The sequence below is a fragment of the Cyrtonyx montezumae genome, unplaced genomic scaffold (genome assembly GCF_038088225.1).
Source record: "Cyrtonyx montezumae isolate F1298 unplaced genomic scaffold, pur_monq_1.0 scaffold_16, whole genome shotgun sequence".
Taxonomy (NCBI): Eukaryota; Metazoa; Chordata; class Aves; order Galliformes; family Odontophoridae; genus Cyrtonyx; species Cyrtonyx montezumae.
The window spans coordinates 12,597,361-12,615,163 of record NW_027071892.1 but is presented as its reverse complement, the minus strand read 5'-3'; the positions used below and the strand labels follow the sequence as shown (position 1 = coordinate 12,615,163).

The window sequence follows — 17,803 nt, the reverse complement described above, 5'->3', positions numbered from 1 at the left end:
AATTAAAGACAAAGATGAAAAGAACCTGACTGAAATCTGTGACTGTGGAGCAGTAAAATACATTAACTCATCTTGCCAAAATACGTGCTGCATAAGACATCATTTTCATGCCTTTTATACACACCTGGGCTTAACTCAAGCCTCATCTCTCCTTTCCATTTGGGTCCAAGAAAAAAAGATAAGAATCTGAGTGCTGGACTGATTCCCAGATGAAGAGATTTGTGCCTCCTCTCCTATTCTATGAATTTCCTGCTTTGCAGAGCCCACCTTTGCACACAGAGGCACTCCAGAAGCACAGCTGTGTAAGGTGGGAAGTGAACTAAACCCTGCAGCAGGCTGGACAAGTCACTGCTTAAAATTCAAACCTCACCCAGCACCAGAAAAGGAGGTTCTGACTTCCCTTTATCCTCATATCTACAAGAACATACTCTCAAAATAGAGGATTATTTTCTACATTATGCAACTATTTGAAGACAGGTCTATCCGGACACATAAGCCTACCATCCTCTATTTCAGAAGTATCTCTAACATAAGAGTAGAAACCTTAACAACACCTGCATGCAGAAGAATGTCTGAAGCACCATGAGAAAAAGCTGAATGTTTTTCTGCGTGACAGTGTTGCATTCACTTTAAAGAAAAGAAGCTACATAATACAAGTGGGCTGCTGTTATCAAATCTCTTACAAAACTTAGGGGTTTTTTTCTAAATTACCAGATCCTGAGATAGTGAAAATCCACATCCAGAACCAATTTGCACATTTTTCTTATAAAGGAGAACCTTAATAAAATGGCACATTCTGAGCTGGCTTCCAGAATGATTAAATGGATGCAATAATACAATTATTAGAATAAGTGTACTTAATGCTGTTCTGTGTCCATGTTGTATGACCATTAAACCATTCGCACAAACATAAAGCAGGCTTTTATTTAATCATGAAGATTACTGGCAGCCTGTAGAGCCATTTTCACCCTTATGCCTGTGGACAGGACCCTGACACATCGACTGTGCCTTTGCAGACACCAAGCTTAAAGCAGTCCTAGGAACTAAGTTCTAGAAAAACAGAACTAGCTCTAATTGCCCATTCGTGAACAACTTGCAAAATAATGAAATGTCAGTTTTAAAACATGTGTTAACCAACTGCTACTAAAGGCCTTGTTTTAATATTTCCCTGTTCTGATGGTGAAGGCTCCAAGAAGTCCTGGTCTGCCTCCAGCCCCTCTGTGGCTCCATCTCTGTGTTGAACGCACAGCTTGGTACAAAGTTGCTGCTAAGAGATAAAGGTTTGTGACTTGCATTAGTTGGCAGATGACGCAGAAATCATCATAAATATTTTACAAAAACATTTAATATCCACTAAGCTGTGGCGAAATCAGTGAATTAAACTAACAGACACCACCACAAGCACCACTTCTTGAGCAGCTTTAATGTCAAGAGGTATTAAACGAAGTTCTGACCCATGTGGAGATCACAGAGACCAAGCGTTCCCCTCCCTGAAGGAAGCTTCAAAGCCATATATTCAACTGTTAAGAAGTGTCAAAAAAAAACCCATGAAACCACATGCCAGTAACTATCTCTCTTCTCAAGCTATTTTAGTTTTACAGTGCAGGGGAGGTAACAGACTTCCTGAAGCAGAGGGATGAAATCTCTAGAAGGAGGGATCATATATATATCATAGCAGAAAAACTAACTGAAATTAAGAGTAGAATTGCTTATAAACTCAACGTTTGTAACCCAGCCCTGGCTCAGGGAGAGCCCCAACCTATTGATGCCCCTCCCCTGAGAAGGGCCTCTTTCAGAAGCAAGGCAGGAAGGCACAGACAAACTTCCAGCAGTTTTCACCATTTGGCTCCACTTGGAAAAGCAGCAAAATCCTCATCATAAGTGGCTTAGAGCTTGCAGGAATAGCACCTGTACATGCATGTCTCTCTCACAGCTCGGAATTTACAGTGACAGCTCCTTCCCATGCTCTTGGTTAAGAATGAGCAGTCAGTCCCAAAGGGTCTCAGCTATAACATATAACACACGTGTGACTACACCATATGTTAGAACTTGCTGAACCTGTCTATGAAACAGCCTCTCTTCTCTCTTCAGACCTGAGCTGATGTCTCAAAGCATAAACCAGATATTCAGATGAAAGGAGAAGGAGGAATTTTTTTAAACAATGAAATTCATTCTCAGCTGTGACAGGTTTTTTTTATTTCTGAACTGTCTTCACTAAGATGATCCTGGAGTTTCAGTTTAAGCCTTTCAGTGACTCCCAAGCATTTTCTTCTCTGCTCTAAAAACACCAGTGCAGTGGACACTACCTCTCATTTCTTAGGTTTTATGACCTACTACATTAAAACCAGTTTAAATGTAATAAAGTCTGCAGCATTTACAGCTGAAAAATATAGGAGAACAATAAAATCAGCCAAGGATGAAAATACAGGAGTCTTATTCTCTGCTCACTTTCCAGGGACAATATATACAGAACAGCAAAGACTGCAAAATGAAAAGGAATTTAAATCCATTTAAAATTCAAACAACCTTTCCTCCTACCAACTAGGGGCTCGAGGGACATTAGCACACAGACATTCACTCTTCTGCATTGTTTCCTCAGGTTCTCACTCTCGCTTTCTAACATTGCTTTATAAAAGTAGCGACCTGAAATATTGATGATTTACTCATCTCTCACACAAGGCTTTGCTCAGCTGCAGCTGGTTTTGCTGTAGTGACGTGCTTTCTCTCTCCCCTTCACACTCCACCCCTTTTCTGCAGAAGATGGAGTTAGAACATGATTTTTAGAGTGCTCTCTCTCTCACCCTGTCTTACCTACCCTCTCATTCATGCTATCTGCCATCACGGCACGTGAGGCAAAGCTGTACATTCCCACTGATGCAGAACTTAGCTTGTGGTGACAGATTCTTGTCAAGGTGCAAAAACAAAACTATTCTCACGACTGTTCCTATCCTCTGCTGCTCCAACACGCACAAAGCATGCAGAAGCCTATGGCAGGGCATCACACACAGTCATCTATTCCAGAGCCATAAAACACTGCTGGGTTCTTCTGCCACTTTGGAGGACTCCCACAGTTTTCTTAATGGGATGCTGTTTCATCAATGGGACACGGAGCTGATGGAAGCATATAGAAAAAAGTAACTGCTTTGTAACATAATATGAAGCAGAATGACAACATGTGGAGAGCGTGTTTGGGGCAGAGGCAAAAACGTTCAGGAGCTGCCAATGATAAGAACAGCATTTTTAGGAAAGCACTGCACAAGCAGCAACAAACACAGTTTTTATTAAGTTTTACCATAAGCCTTGTTCATGATCACTTCTACAAGCCAGGACAGATCACTGACTTGCTCAAAGCCACACAAGTTTTGTGCTTCAGCTGCTTCTGAAGGTACGCTGAGTTTTGAACGCTTCTGCAGCCCAGACTTAACACTGGCCTCTCAGCTCCAACCCCATCCCCGTCCTGTTGCCCTGACCCAGCTCCAATGCTTTACAGAAGCACCACATGAGACAGCTTAAGCAGCAACCCATACCCTTGCACACTCAGAAATGGCACAGATAGCAGTTCCTCAGGCTGCAGAGAGTAAATACGCAGCCACACAAGCATCAGCCTCCTCCCAGAAAAAGACAGTTTTAGAAGTCCTGTTCTGTCTGCCCTACTCCTACTGCTCTCTCCAGTTTCCTGCACCCCACCAGAAATGCATGTAAGTCTCTCCTGACACAGCCAGGAGTACACGGTTCTATAAATCCCAGAATGAGAATACATAAGTGATTTCTGTATCAGTAAAAGTCAGGAGTGTCATGGGTTTTATGAAGTCTCCGATTCTTCCCTCTTAAATAATAAAAACCACTTTTTTTCTAGACAGATGGTGATTTGGAAGGTTGGTTGGTTAAAAAGACTCACATCTGAGCCAAACAAAAGGAAGTGGACTGGATACAGCCAGCTTTACTTTGCTAATTGTTTCTGCTACAATGAATTTTTGTATTTGGAGGCACGGTTAATAAAAAACACCTCATTTTGAGGTTAAATCCACGAGTTCCAAAGCACTACTCTGAACAGCACATTCCTAGAGCATAGGTTAACATCTTGCAGCAGAGACGATGATGCTCTCATCCTTCAAAGCAACAAAGCTGGAAGAGAAGGAACTTCTTATAAGTACTGTGGGGAAAAAAAGGAATCAAAAAAGCAGCCTGACTGATCAAACGTGGTAGCACCCGCACTGACTCCTTGACTTGATTCAGCTCTTTACAGACAAGAGGAACTTCTTTGAGGTCTGTACATGTTAACAGAAGATGTCAATCAAAGCCATTCACTTTATTTTTAAAACATCAAAACCAATGAAGTCTGATGATGTCCGACCAGGACTGCTGGGTTTACAAGGAGAAGGACACTAACTTCTGCCAGCCTCAATGACAGCTACAGCATCCAGGAGAGCTGCTCCCATCCTCTCTCTCATTCATTTCTCATTCAAGAGCTGGATAGCAGTCTCCTGAGGACAGAGAAACTACTGAACCTTCACCCTTTCTCTCCTACATATATATTCTTTTAAGGAAGTGGTAAGTTATCTTAAGACAAAGGAAAAAAATCCTATTAAAATCTTGCAAGAACTGAGAAATAGCCGCTTTACACTTGCAGGAACATTTGAAACGATCTCATTCACAAGTTTGCCACTGAACCACAAATTTCCCAAGGGAGCTGGCATGAATTTCAAGTTTTCTCTGACTTAAAATATTAATGAGCACTTGTTCTATATGCCCAAAAATGTCCCCATGCCACTGTCTATACACAAGTCCCACCTTCAAGAAGAAACCCTGTAAGACAACCCAGTCTAGGTGTTATTCCCTCAGAAACAGCTCTCAGCCACTCAGAAGAGATGCTCTACAAAGTTCCTTCAGAAAGCAGCACGTTCTACACAGAAGAACTGTGCCCTGGTTTGAGGAGATGACTGGAACGCATTTTCTCTTTGTATGAAAGCATTTTCTCTGGAGGCATCTGCTATCCACGCAAAAGAAGGTTTCCAAAAGGTCATTGGCAATATAAAATGCAATTAGCTTAAAAACATCAAGAATTTTTTAGGCAACACTTTGCCCCTGGTTATCTTACTATTGCTTTTTTTTTGTTGTTACAATCACAGTTCTTATTATCAGCATTTTTTTCCCTTTGGATGTCATCAGGGGGGTGGGAAGGAAGAACAAATGTACTGCTGGAAGAAACTATGTCACTATAAAATAGGCCATTTAAAGACTTACCACCATACTACGTAACAGTGCTGCTAACCAGCATGTGCACTGCAAAAATATACATATAAATATATGCATGTGTCCTATTTACTAAAAGAAACAAGTTCTGTCCTATTAAGTCCGAGCAGTTATTCAAAACTGACAACAGATTTGGCCACAAAAGCCAACACCCCATCCCAGCTGATATCAATAGCTGGACTGCCAGCATCAGCACAGCCTGCAGTACCCACAAGCACCAGAAGCAGAAATACTGCATCTCAGGAAGCATGCTTTATCCTCAAACACATCTGGACAAATGGAGCCACATTCATTCAACAGTCATTGTGAGAGCAGGTTCAGACTTGCTGCTGGAGCTGACTGCCCAGTGGAGATAAGTCAAACAATATGATAACACCATTTTATTGACAGTACAGAAAATAATATTTTTGGTTAATATAAAATTGAAGCTCTAGCCCCTTAATTGCAAGTTGGACATATTAGTGCTGAGTCAATGAATCACAGTATTCATGGTGTATGCCCCCAGCAAAAACACAACAGACACTGTATCTGCTTCTAAGCTCCTTCTGTGTGGAGGAAGTTCACACTATTAACAATCTGTGTTATCAAAGTATATATACCTGGTCACGCATCAGAACTTAGAGAGCTTCTCATAGATGCTAACAGTGTTTTCTTCACCTCTTCTGACATCCCCTCCATCTCACACATGCCCACTATTTTCTCTCTCAAATTGTCTAATCAAGTTAAACTCAGAGCAATTGTTCTCAACCCATATTTAGCTTGAAGGCTTCTGCATCTGTATCAGATCTGAGCATTGGCCGTGTGCCCAAACACGTCCCTCTAATCTTATCAGTTGGTCTAATGAAAGGTACAACTTCTCCTTACAAACCTTGCTTTGCTGATTCTTCTCTGAATGATCAAAACACACTCTGATTTCAACCAGCTCCAATTCTTACGCCACTACATGATTCCCAGAATGAAAAGTCAAGGCATAAGACCCAGATGAGCAAGCTCACTCCATACACTGGGAGAGTAATGCAGCCAGACAGCTTGTGTGCCAATTATATCCTTGATGGCACAGGATTCAGATTCTTTTAACAAAAGGAGATGCAAGCAGCACTGCTCCATACTCACAGTTACACAAGAAGTGACTGCAGACTTGCTCTTTCAATAGATAAGATATCATCATATGCAATACACATCTGGTTTCCAACTATCAATTAATGCACTGCCCTGATGACAATGTTTATCTCCACCATAAGCTGCAAGAAGAGAGGCATTTCTTGCATTTGTCTAATCCATGGATATGCAATACTTTGTTAGTAGTCTCATTTCAAAACAACACAAAAATATCAAGGTATTTTCTTAAAACATACACTCTTATTATTACATACTTCGGACTCTATGTATTGCAAATGTCATAGGCTAGATCTGATAATCCCTTATTTGTACAGCCAGAAAGGGACATAATTTGGTATATTTCAATGAATATTTCAAAAGCTTTTTCTGGCTGAGAAACAGAAAGCCTCTTCAGTGGTTATTTCACCCACAAGAATTGAGTTTCTGTTGCTTGGATGAAAGGAAAGTTGGAGGTTTTGTTGTTGTTGTTGTTTTTAAACTAATTTCCACATCTTAACAGTGAGAACATTATTTTACAACTTATGAATATGTGAACATTGTTTTAAATATTGAAAATGTGCAAAAAAGCAGCACATACATAAAATATGACAGAAAGGAACTTACATGTTGCTACAGCACCATTCTGAACTCTCTTAAAGCCCAGTTTCTAAGACTTCTGACCAACCACACAGCCCCAAAGGGCCCTTTCCAGATGTCAGATCTGGTCCTTCTGGTACAGCCAAGTATTGAAAATACCCCAAACCACCACTAAAACTATAACTGAGTCGGATGCCAATCTTTGGTTAAAAACATGCAGAGAAGGAAGCAGGATGGAGCAAGGGCTCCATCTTGGCTAGCAAGACCAGAAATCTCTGTTTTTCCCTCACCTCTCTATTTTTCTCTCCCAGAGACTGCACTGACTGCTTTAAGAAGCCTTTCTTCCTCTATTTCTATGGATAAATCTTGAAAGAAAATGACAAAAAAAAAAAAAGTAGGCTTCTGAATGAATTGGAGGGAGAAGCAGGAAAAAGAGTCAACTAAAAACTGGGAATAACAGAACATCAGCTCCTCTCATGGGCTGGGATGCAACAGCCTCACACACACAAAAAAGAAACTGGCTTCAACAGGAGGGCCCCTGGAGAAAGGTGGAAAAGCCAGAGCAGTGCCCTGCCCGGGCCCAAGCAGCCCTTAGGGAGCCCTGCCTGCTTAGCAGCAGCCTCATGCCATCAGCACAGCTTCCTAAGAAGCCTCACTTCTTTTCCCTTTGCTCAACTCCTCCAAACCAAACTCTCCCCCCAAGCAGACACCTCGGGAGCACCCAACACCCCGAGCTGCACTGCGAGGAAGAGCTCCCCGAGGGAAGAGCTTCTGAGACAGACACATTCACATCGAGCCATCCTGCAGCTTTTTCTTTCTTCCCTTTCCACTCGCAACATTCTTTAGCTAATTGGCTCCAGAATTTATAAGCCTGGTGTGACAGCAGCCTGGCTGCGCAGGCGGAGCGGGAGGAGGGGATGCAGAGAGCAGCGCAAGGATGCCGGCACCACCTTCCGTCCCCCGCTCGCTACTGCTACACTGCTCGGGAGGATTTATGCAGACCCCAGGAAGGAAATAAAACAGGAATCCAAACACGAAGTCACCACATTTGAAAAGGGGAAAATTAAGCAGACAGAGGGGGGGGGGAATGCAATTACAGCGGGGTGGGGGGGGAAAGACCACGCATTTCACCATTAGCATCGCACAATAAGAAGGTTTGTCAGGCACCGGTTTAGCCTACACATGTTCACATCCGTCAGCATTTCCATGATAAATCCTAATTTTCGCCATTGTTGATCACATTGAACTAAAACTTGGTATGCAAGTTTTTAGCACAGATGCTCAAATAAATTATGCACATTAGTCATTTAACTTTCAGAGCAGTGAAAGAAAGCTGCTTTTTTGGTGGGGAGGGGGGCTGGCTAATTTATGACAAGTTTGGGGTTTTTTCTTTTTGCCTTACACAGCTAAAAAAGACAAGGCAGTTTGGTTTCTGTTTTGATTCAACTTCCCCAGCAGCAGGTCTCTTGTACATGTGATAGAACTTTGATAAGAGGAGAAATATTTGTATCTGGAACGCCTGCTCCCTCCAGCAGTCAGTACAGAGCTTCCAATTACTGCACAACACCTCCACACACCCACGTGCATAAGCACAAACAATACTGAAATGAAAATATATAATAAAGACCTCAATAACAGCAGCCTGAAGACAGCACGTGCTGGCACTGACACAGTCTGGATGGGAAGTTGTTAAACAGGTCATCAACCACAGGGCTGAACTGATTTTACATGCAGATACAATCAACCGAGTGACACAGCCCAGCCAAGGAGATTTCTCTATCTGAACAGACCCTGCTTCACAGCAGCTAGCAAAAACCTACAGAATTCACGTTTACCTATCACATTAACTGTTTATTTTAGACATTTTTTCTGGTCAATAACATGAATCACTACCTGGACACCCGAGGGAATGTTTAATCAGCATCTCCAGAGGAGCACTAACAAATAAAAGCTTATTCTAGTAATAGGAAGATGTGCGAACAACAGGGATGCTAGCGTGAACACCAACAGTCAATCACAACCCTGGAGCAAGAAGGAATAAAAAAAAAAAGAGTTAAATAGCTTTTGCAATGTTTTAATCATTAAAAGCAACCAGAGCACTGAAGAGATGTGCTTTGCAGACCCTCCTTGAACGTTCTGGTCTCCGAGAAGCACAGCCAAATGAAAAGTGAGAAACCAAGTACTCCTGTTTCCACCAGGTTTGCACGCCACATTCTCCACAGAGCTCTAGGCTGAAAAGATGTAAAATTATAGCTACATCTGCTCCCCGGAGACTGCTCTTTAGGTTCTCTCTATAGAACTGCTTTTAAACAGAACAAGAGAGCAATTCCTCGAGTTCCAGATCCAACGCTGCCCTGCTTCCTATATAGACTTCTCTCTCCAATGGTGAGCACCTACTCACTGGACTTCCATTTGCCATACAAACTAGCATTTTGCTTGCAGGGCTCTGAGAGCTAGGAGGGGATAGCCTCACACTGCAGCAAAGAGATGCCCCTGCTGTAGCTGGATGAGATTTTTTTTTATTCTGGGGATCTGTACCACCTCCCAGACTTGACAGAAGACAACTTGCCATTTCAATAGACTAGGCACAGAAAGTCACATGCAAAGCACAGTAATAAGCCACGCTGCCTCACTTGATCAGGAAATTGGGCTAAAAATGGCACACCATGAGCAGCAAAAATCCCACATTTTTAGAACTGAGAGTAAGAAGTCAATGTCTTGACTAAGTTACTTTGTCTTCCTATTTTCTGCTACAGTAACTACTGCACTAGGGAATAATGGAAGCTTTATATCTACTCAATTATTGTGAAGAGCCAGATGTTGCCTGGAAGCTTGCTGTTTGAATAAGTTTATTTGCAGAGATAGGTCACTCAATGGGATGCTATCAACTACTTCCCAGTACAAAAAGAATGCATGAAAGATTCGCTTTGAAGAGAAGAAAGAGCAATACCCACTAGTCATTTCTTCATGATATTACTCCAACTGAATGCAGAACCTGCCAGCAGTTGACATTGCCCTGAAGCATTACGAACAAACATTTGCCTGGTGTTAGATACACACACATCCCCACATATGAATCAAGGTGCAACGTGCCATATAGTTGCACAAAAAAAATCCCTGCCTTGTCCTGTGTTAGACATTAAGTGCTCCTTGTGATCACAAAATAACTCATAAAGCCAATCAAAAAGCCAGCACTCCTCTCGCTGTCAGATAAAAGACACTTCACTGCAATTAAACTTGTGCCCAACTTTCCAGAAGATTAGGGGAGAAAAGGCTGAAGGGCTCCATCTGTGTCTGTGACTGACACTCCTTGGGACAACCAAGGAGAGCAGAAGATGGGCAGTGGATTTACAGCACACCTCTGAGCTAGCAGCACTTATGGAGACGGATAGCTCCAATCTTATTATTACTCACTCATTGACTTTTCTGCTTGGAAAAAAAAGTCCCCGCTGCCTCTCTTAAAAACATTTTCTCTTCAGTTTGCAATCTCCATTCCCTATCCTTCAATGGTTTGGGTTTTTATTTCATTTGTAAGCGATAACACACAGAGCAGGCTGTTTGGGTAAGTCAGCTCTATGTGATTTACACGAATAAAGGTGTAAACAACCATCCCTCTTAAGAGAACTCTGCGAGTGCTTGGAGAAGGAAAATATCATTTCAAACACGTCCTAAATATCCCTTTTCACAAATAAAACTATACGTCAAAACTCACTGCTGGCTTTCTGACACTAGGTGACAGGAATAAACTATCAGCTCTAAGATCCCAATGTCAGGATCAAAGATTTAGTGCTTCTCTCCCTTTCTTCAGATGCCCTTCATTCAGTTTGAAGCACTGACTTCATGTTGCCTTGTATTCTACACACTGTTATCAGTCCAGTGTCAGTGTTGCACAAGGACAATGAGAGACCACTGGCAATCCATTAGCAACCATGAAATTCAGTCTGTTTAATGAAGCCATATGCCCGATGGGAAACATGGTACCAGAATGATTGCATGCCATAACCATTCTAGATCACCCAAGGCACACAATGAAGCTGCTCAGCTACACATCTGTCTCTAGTTTTAGAGGGGACCTGGCATAGCAATCTGATCCCTTGTGTCACCTTTTCCAAGCCTGCCTTGTTTTCTGAAGTCAAATCTTGCTCACATTTGGCCACATTAGCAATAAACTCCTGTCTCACCATCAAACATCTCCTTTTATCAAATAGAAACTGAGGACTCCTCATCAGGCTGTGACACAAATAGGACCAAGCAAATGCTCACCACACCCAGTAAGAAATGTAGGTAAGATCGTGTCACTAGCAATTAAAATGAAGACAGACAACCACACTGTAAAGACAGAATATCCAGCTTGCAAAGTACCATACCAGGCCCTCCTCTGCCTATGCCTTAGAGCTCCTTAATGACCAGAAACACCACTCACTCACTGCACACAGCCTCCATTCCTGTTATTTGAGAAAAAGGGTTAAAGGATCAGCAAGTGAGTCTGCTCACCAACAGTGACCTGGACATGACATCCCATCCTTTCCTACTGCAAGTGCTCTAAGGGGAAAAATAAAGGCAGACTGAACTGTCATGGACAGTCTCTAACATCACTCATTTCTTCTACTGAACATTGAGCTTTGCACGGCAGCAAGAGGTAACCCAGAACTATCTTTGATTCTCTGCTTTAATGTCAGAAATAAACTCAAGATGCCAACTTCTGATGATGTTTCCAAGTAGCTACCAAATCATTAATTTTAATGGAGAAGTTTAATCAAAGCTTAATATGATAGGCAAAATTCCTTTTGCACATTGCTCTGTACACAAATAACCACCAACTATTTATAAACGAAGCACAGAACCATCAGTACTGAAGACAGAACATATCAGCTCGGGGCTAAAGAAGTTACAGAGAAAACAATAGAAAGCTGAATAACTGCTGGGCTCAATCACTAGAGGGAGTCATGGTCACACTGAGTCACTGTAATACAGAGTCCACTCCACACACAATTATGAAACAAATAAAAGAAAACCATCGGCTGAATCTGGATGTCATTTCAAGGCAAAAGAGAAAATTAGATTTGCTTCCTTAACAAGTCTATTTCCAGAGACTCAAGACCTTCTCTTGGGAACTTCCAAATCATCTGTAATGAAAGGTTTTAAAAACTGTATCTTATTGCCTACACTTTAAGACAGAATAAGGTATGTGACAGAAGAAAGCTGAAATTGTTAGTTTTGGAAATGACACACAGAGCATTTCATCAAGAAAACACTACAATTTTAATTTAAGCAGCTTTACAGCCCATTTCACTTGAAATCAAAAAGTAATCTTGATCATGTTTTTATTTTTAAACTCAATTGGCACAATTACCTCCAGCATGAACAGACACCACCAAAAGACTGCTTTTTCAACAGATGATTCCCTTTGGCCATTAATAAATTTAGAAAAAGCATTGCTCTGACAGCCTGTGAGTAGCAGACTGTGGGAAAGGTGGGGGTGGGGGAAGAAAAACAGCAAAACATTACCACTGCTCTTTCATTTGCTCAATTATGACTTTGGGAGATTTGCTGGGTGCACCTGTAATACATTAAATGCCTTCCCTTTCTCCTCCAATATTAGTGACTGTCTTTGCAAAAGCAAACAATTTGGCTAGCTGCACTCATGGGAGTTTACACTTGGCTAACAGTTTTACAACTGACTAAGCACTTTTGTTAATAGTAGCAGCACACATAAAGCTTTTAACACCCAGCTTGAATTCTGCCCATCATCAGCAAAGCAGAGACCATATTATGATCATCTCTTGAACCAAAATCTACCACATACCTCAGGAGACATGTAAGCAAATGCAGCCCAAGACAAATAAAAGCACTTGCCCAGAGCTCAATTACACAATGCCTGCTTTATATTTAACATATTCACACCAGGTGGAAAGTGGCCATGCCTCTTCTGCTTAGGGCAGCTAACACCTCGGCAATGCCAACAGCCCAAGAACCATTTTGAAAGATGGAGGTATTGCTTTCAAACAGGAAGAGACAACAGGGAAGAAAAAATGCACGCACTGAGGGTGAGAAGCACTTTCGGGCACATTATGGAATCATGTTAAACACTGTGTGCAACCAATGCAGTCTGGGAAGTAAAACTCTGGCTGACAAATTCAATTCCTCCAGGAGATTCTCCCTTCATATCAGGACAGAGGCTCAGACACCCTCCAGTTTCACATAAATATCTCTGCTCTATAAACCAGCAGCATTTTGTCACCAAAACTACAAACATGCTCATCCAACACCATCTACACAAACTCTAAGCAGGCAAATTACAGTCCTCCAAATTACAGAGCTCTTACTGCCCTTCTACCCAAGGATCTCTGCTTTGCACATATTTCTGTGACATTCTCTTTCCAAATGTGGTGGTCTGGGAAAGCTGCTTATCTTCTCTTACAAGCACTCCAGCTTATAAAATAAAGCTGGATAAACTCTTCACCACATCCTCCCACATTTAGTCTTTTTCGTTCTGCAAGGATTTACATAAGGAAAAATAAAACTCTTCATCAACATGGGGAAGAACTGGAAACAGCATGGAAAGCTCTTCAGAGCAGCAGGGAAATCTGAAGAGCCATTCTCATAGTCTGAAGTCTTTATTTTCTTTCCACATGATTTAACACGGCAGCATCTTGCTACCCAACATCCACAACTGGCATCACTTACCTGTTAGTGATGGTGGAGTTCTGCTCTTTCAGCACAAGCTCCCTTTGCAGCAAGGCCACAATTTGCCTTGAGAGATCATCGGGTGTCCTAGACAATTAAAACAAAACAGACACTTTTAAGAAATCATTGATTGAAAGACTACATCCCATTTATGATCAAGAGAAACGTCTTAACCAAAAGCAGATACAGAAACTTCACCAGCTCAAGCTGCTGCAGTTTCTCAGGATAACAGGGTTGCATCCTGACCAACATAACAAAGCCAGTTGAATTAAAGCCATTAGTGTATGCTGTAATCCAACTCAGTGTTCACTTGAACCTATAAACCAACTCTAAAACTGTAGAATGAGAAAAAAGCAAAACATTCTCCAAAGCAGGTGGTCAACATAAATGTTTAAACCTCGCAAGGAAAGCCTATCCAGCAACCAGCCTGGGTTCACTGTCTTCTGTCTGCAAGAAGCAGATCTCTGACAAAGATTTTCTTTCCTTAAATAAAGGAAGTAGATGTTCTCTTTCCACCAGAATTTCTAACCAGAAAAGCTAGAGATGTGGTGAGGATAAATGCAACCGTGTGTTGGTACTGATGACAACAAGACATGTAACTTATGTTTCCCTTTCCACGGTATTCTCTTTCACCTGCTAAAGTCAAAAGACACTTAACAAAACACATCAGCCATGAAGAAATGAATTGGGCACACTTTGTCTGGTAAGAAGCAGCTGTAAGCAGACACACTGATTTCAACATGGACGATCTTTGCAGAGTTTAATGCCAAGTCAACCAGGCTCTGAAAAGTGTCATTATTCTAAGGCACTCAAACTTCACCCAAATACAGCAGATTTCTCTGGCAGATAACATCAGGCATCTCTTTTTTGATGTGCTGAATGCCTCCTCCCAGCACAAGTGTTTGGTCCCTGCATCAATGAAGTAATTGGACACATTTTTCAAATGGTCATAGAAGTACATTTGCCTCAGTTCTGTTGTCATGTGCTCAGAAATTCATACCATCATGTATTAGAACCCAGAGAACTGAAATTAATCCAATAGTTAAATGAGATGGTGTTATAAAAGCCACAGATTTCTAGTAATGATAGCTACTGACAGATTTCCAATTAAAAAGAAAAATCACCCTCATCTGTTAGGCAATTCAAATCAACAATCAGCTTCCAATCCGGGTTTCAGCAATTGGCAGCTTCAGGCTTATACTTATTTCTGGAGGATGTTTTCCTGGCATTACACACTTTAAAAAAAAAAGCAGAGTGGCATAGATATAATAGAAAACAAAGTCTGTGGGCATTAACCTCCTTAAAAGGAGAGTTAACTTTCTGTGAAACTAAATCTTGTTGCATGAGCAGGAACAAAGATGTCCCTCGTACGCCCTGTTTCCAAACACCTTTACTACCAGGAGGTTTCAAAACCTCTTTGAGTTTACTTCCCAATCTGATCAAACACAGCTCAGCAAAAGCTGCATTTCCTCTGTTCCAAGTAGAAGAATGGCACAATTAAATCAGATGGGCTTTCAGTCTGAAGAGTACTGGTCAACCTCCCAGAGCAGTGCATATACCATCCAGCCCTGAGAGCAGCTCTCACTGCGTAAGTTTCTGACAATAATGCTGCACTGAGAAGAGCTCTGTCCCACCACACTTAACGTATTCTGACCTTGAGAGAGTGTCTAATGGGCTAGCTGCAAATAATTTTGGTTAAAGCTCCATCCCTTTCCGATAAAACAGCCAATATCTTCATAAGGATTAAAAAGCCAAGTCTGCTGTAAGAAAATCTGACAGCAACGCTTGCCCAGCACTGCTTGCATCACTACTGCTACTCAAGGGAAGTTAGAAACTCAGCCTTCACAAAACACACATAGACCCCCTTTGGGAAAAGCTGCTGCTTTGTGCACTGCCCTGTGTGCTCTCAGTGCATTGGTGGGGACCACACAACCATCACAACATGCCTAGCTGGCATCACCAGTGCAAAATCCTGTATGAAACCACACAGAATGGCAGGATTGAGCAGCAGTATGTTATTAGAGCTGAACGTCGTGCTATGTAATTACAAAGATAACACTGAGAACAAATGATAAAAAGTGGTTTCCAAACAACAAGTGCAGATGAACTGCTGGCTCCAGTTCTGCCCTCCTGGGAAGCCAGAACTCTTCCCCACCACCCCAGCCTGGCACTCTATTTCCTTCAAAAATAACATCTAAGCAAAAATCAAAGCCAAACAAATAAGAACATTTAAGACTAATTCAGAAACAAATTTTTTGTTTTTTCTTGGTTTTTTTTTCTGCTCTAAACATTTCAAGCTCCCATTGCTATACTTCCCAACTTAATGGGGAAAATGGCTTCTGCAATATTTTTAGTAACACACACCATCAGCATCTTACAGACACTTGCTAGAAAGCTCTGCTGAGTTGTCTTAGTTGAGGACCTATTACCATTTCAAGATGAACTGACAGTTATGCACTGAATCAGCTGTTGAGGTAACATTAAACCATGACTCAGTAAGCAGATTAAAATGTTTTTAAAAGCAAAAAATTGATTTTGATTTATAATTTATTAGAATGTCAACCCCTTATTGCTTCTATAAAGCGTTTCAAAACGGACAGCAAGTTAATGGATTTGATTGCAGCTGGATACCTGGCATTAAAATTCAACTATGGAAGTACAATGCAGAAGTAAAGCTAAATAGAAAAACTAGCATTAGGACAATTCCTTTGGGGGGGACTAAGTTCCTCCCTGGTTTTTATCTTTAGGTTGTTTGGAAGTAAAGAATCAACAATATTCACTAGATTAGTCCTTCATCAATTTTCAGAAGTCTCTTAAAACATTTCTCTAGCTTCAATTCAGCATGAACACAGTTCAGACACAAACCTGAGTGCCCTAAGTTAAACTGAAGCAAAACATCCCCAGATCTTCGGCACAACATTTTAGATGGGTCCATAAACTGTTTTACACTCAAGCACAATTAACTGACAAAGACCAGAGGCAGAAGAGAACTGGGCACAGAAGTGAGAGCATAACTGCTCTATCTTCAGTTCAAACCAATTCCTTCTTTTAAACATCCTCCTTCAAAATATAAAGTCATATATGCTTCTCTATGACACATAAAAAGCACAGTTAAGATTTTCAATGCTCCTCTCCCCATAAGGACTTTTTCAGCTGTTTCAAGAGGAAGGCAACAGCATCTGAAGAACAAACACAGAACAAAAACATGACAACAACAGAAGAATCCTGAAAAGGCCTTTTAGTTATTTTAAATATTTCTGTGTGATTAGGAAGGCTGTGAGATGACTGCAGCAGTCTGTTTCTGTATGTTTGAAGCGAGTCCCCCAAACTGTCTCTGTATATCTGAGCTCTGGAACAGCCTCAACTCCAGCATCTCTGGTTTACACGACTGCTGCCCATTTCCTAAGCTTCATCATCAAGTCCAGCAGCAGCTCAGTCCCCTGCTCTGCCTTTTGGAAGACAATAACCACATCATACAGACTTCTCAGAATTCAGCAATAAACAGTCCTTCATTAGGTCAAACCAACCCGAAGCAGCAGGAGAAAACTAGCTCACAGCATCCCCCTCTCTCCCCATTGCAGATATCACCTCCCTGGTTGCAGACTCAGGTTTCTCTTCATTACACTGGAGGAAAACATTGCCACTAAGATCAGGAGTCCACACCTGGAAGTTCTGAGAGTGAAGTTTCACAATCGTTCCTCACCCAAAAGCCCCCTCCAGCTCCACTGCAGGCAGCTGCATCCATCTGTTACTGTTTTCACCCCATCTCCTCTCTTTCTATTGCAAACTATATTATCCTGAACCACGCAGTCAGGAATCCTTACAACACACTGTTCACAAAATAATTGAATTCTCAACATCTCCCAGATAATTAGGACACATTTAGTGTGCTGTAACACTTTGATTAAAATGCATTGGAGAGCAATCATTTATCTTTATTCATTTGAACTGAGGTGCTAAGAGCTGTCAAAAAAAAAAAAAAAGCTAAAGCAAGGTACATCCTACATTGTTCCTCTCCCAAAAAATGCATGCTTAGTACTTCCGTGACAAAAGGAAAGCACATGGAAAAAGTGTGAAGAGTGGAATGCAAGTTCCCTTCATTTAGAAAAGAAACATTTTTGTGTGCAGAAGAATCAACAAATTCAATTGCTTCTTACCGAAGCAAATG

The 17,803-nt window shown here is 41.4% G+C and overlaps 1 protein-coding gene across 3 annotated transcripts in view; it reads right to left on the bottom strand.

Annotated features, from left to right (window-relative positions):
- MAD1L1 (mitotic arrest deficient 1 like 1) overlaps nucleotides 1-17,803 on the bottom strand; it is a 307,407-nt gene that overhangs the window by 261,264 nt on the left and 28,340 nt on the right. For all 3 annotated transcript variants that reach the window (XM_065732905.1, XM_065732906.1, XM_065732907.1), the window contains exon 10: nucleotides 13,636-13,722. In XM_065732905.1, the coding sequence (XP_065588977.1) occupies nucleotides 13,636-13,722 (87 nt within the window). The remainder of the gene's footprint in view (nucleotides 1-13,635; nucleotides 13,723-17,803) is intronic.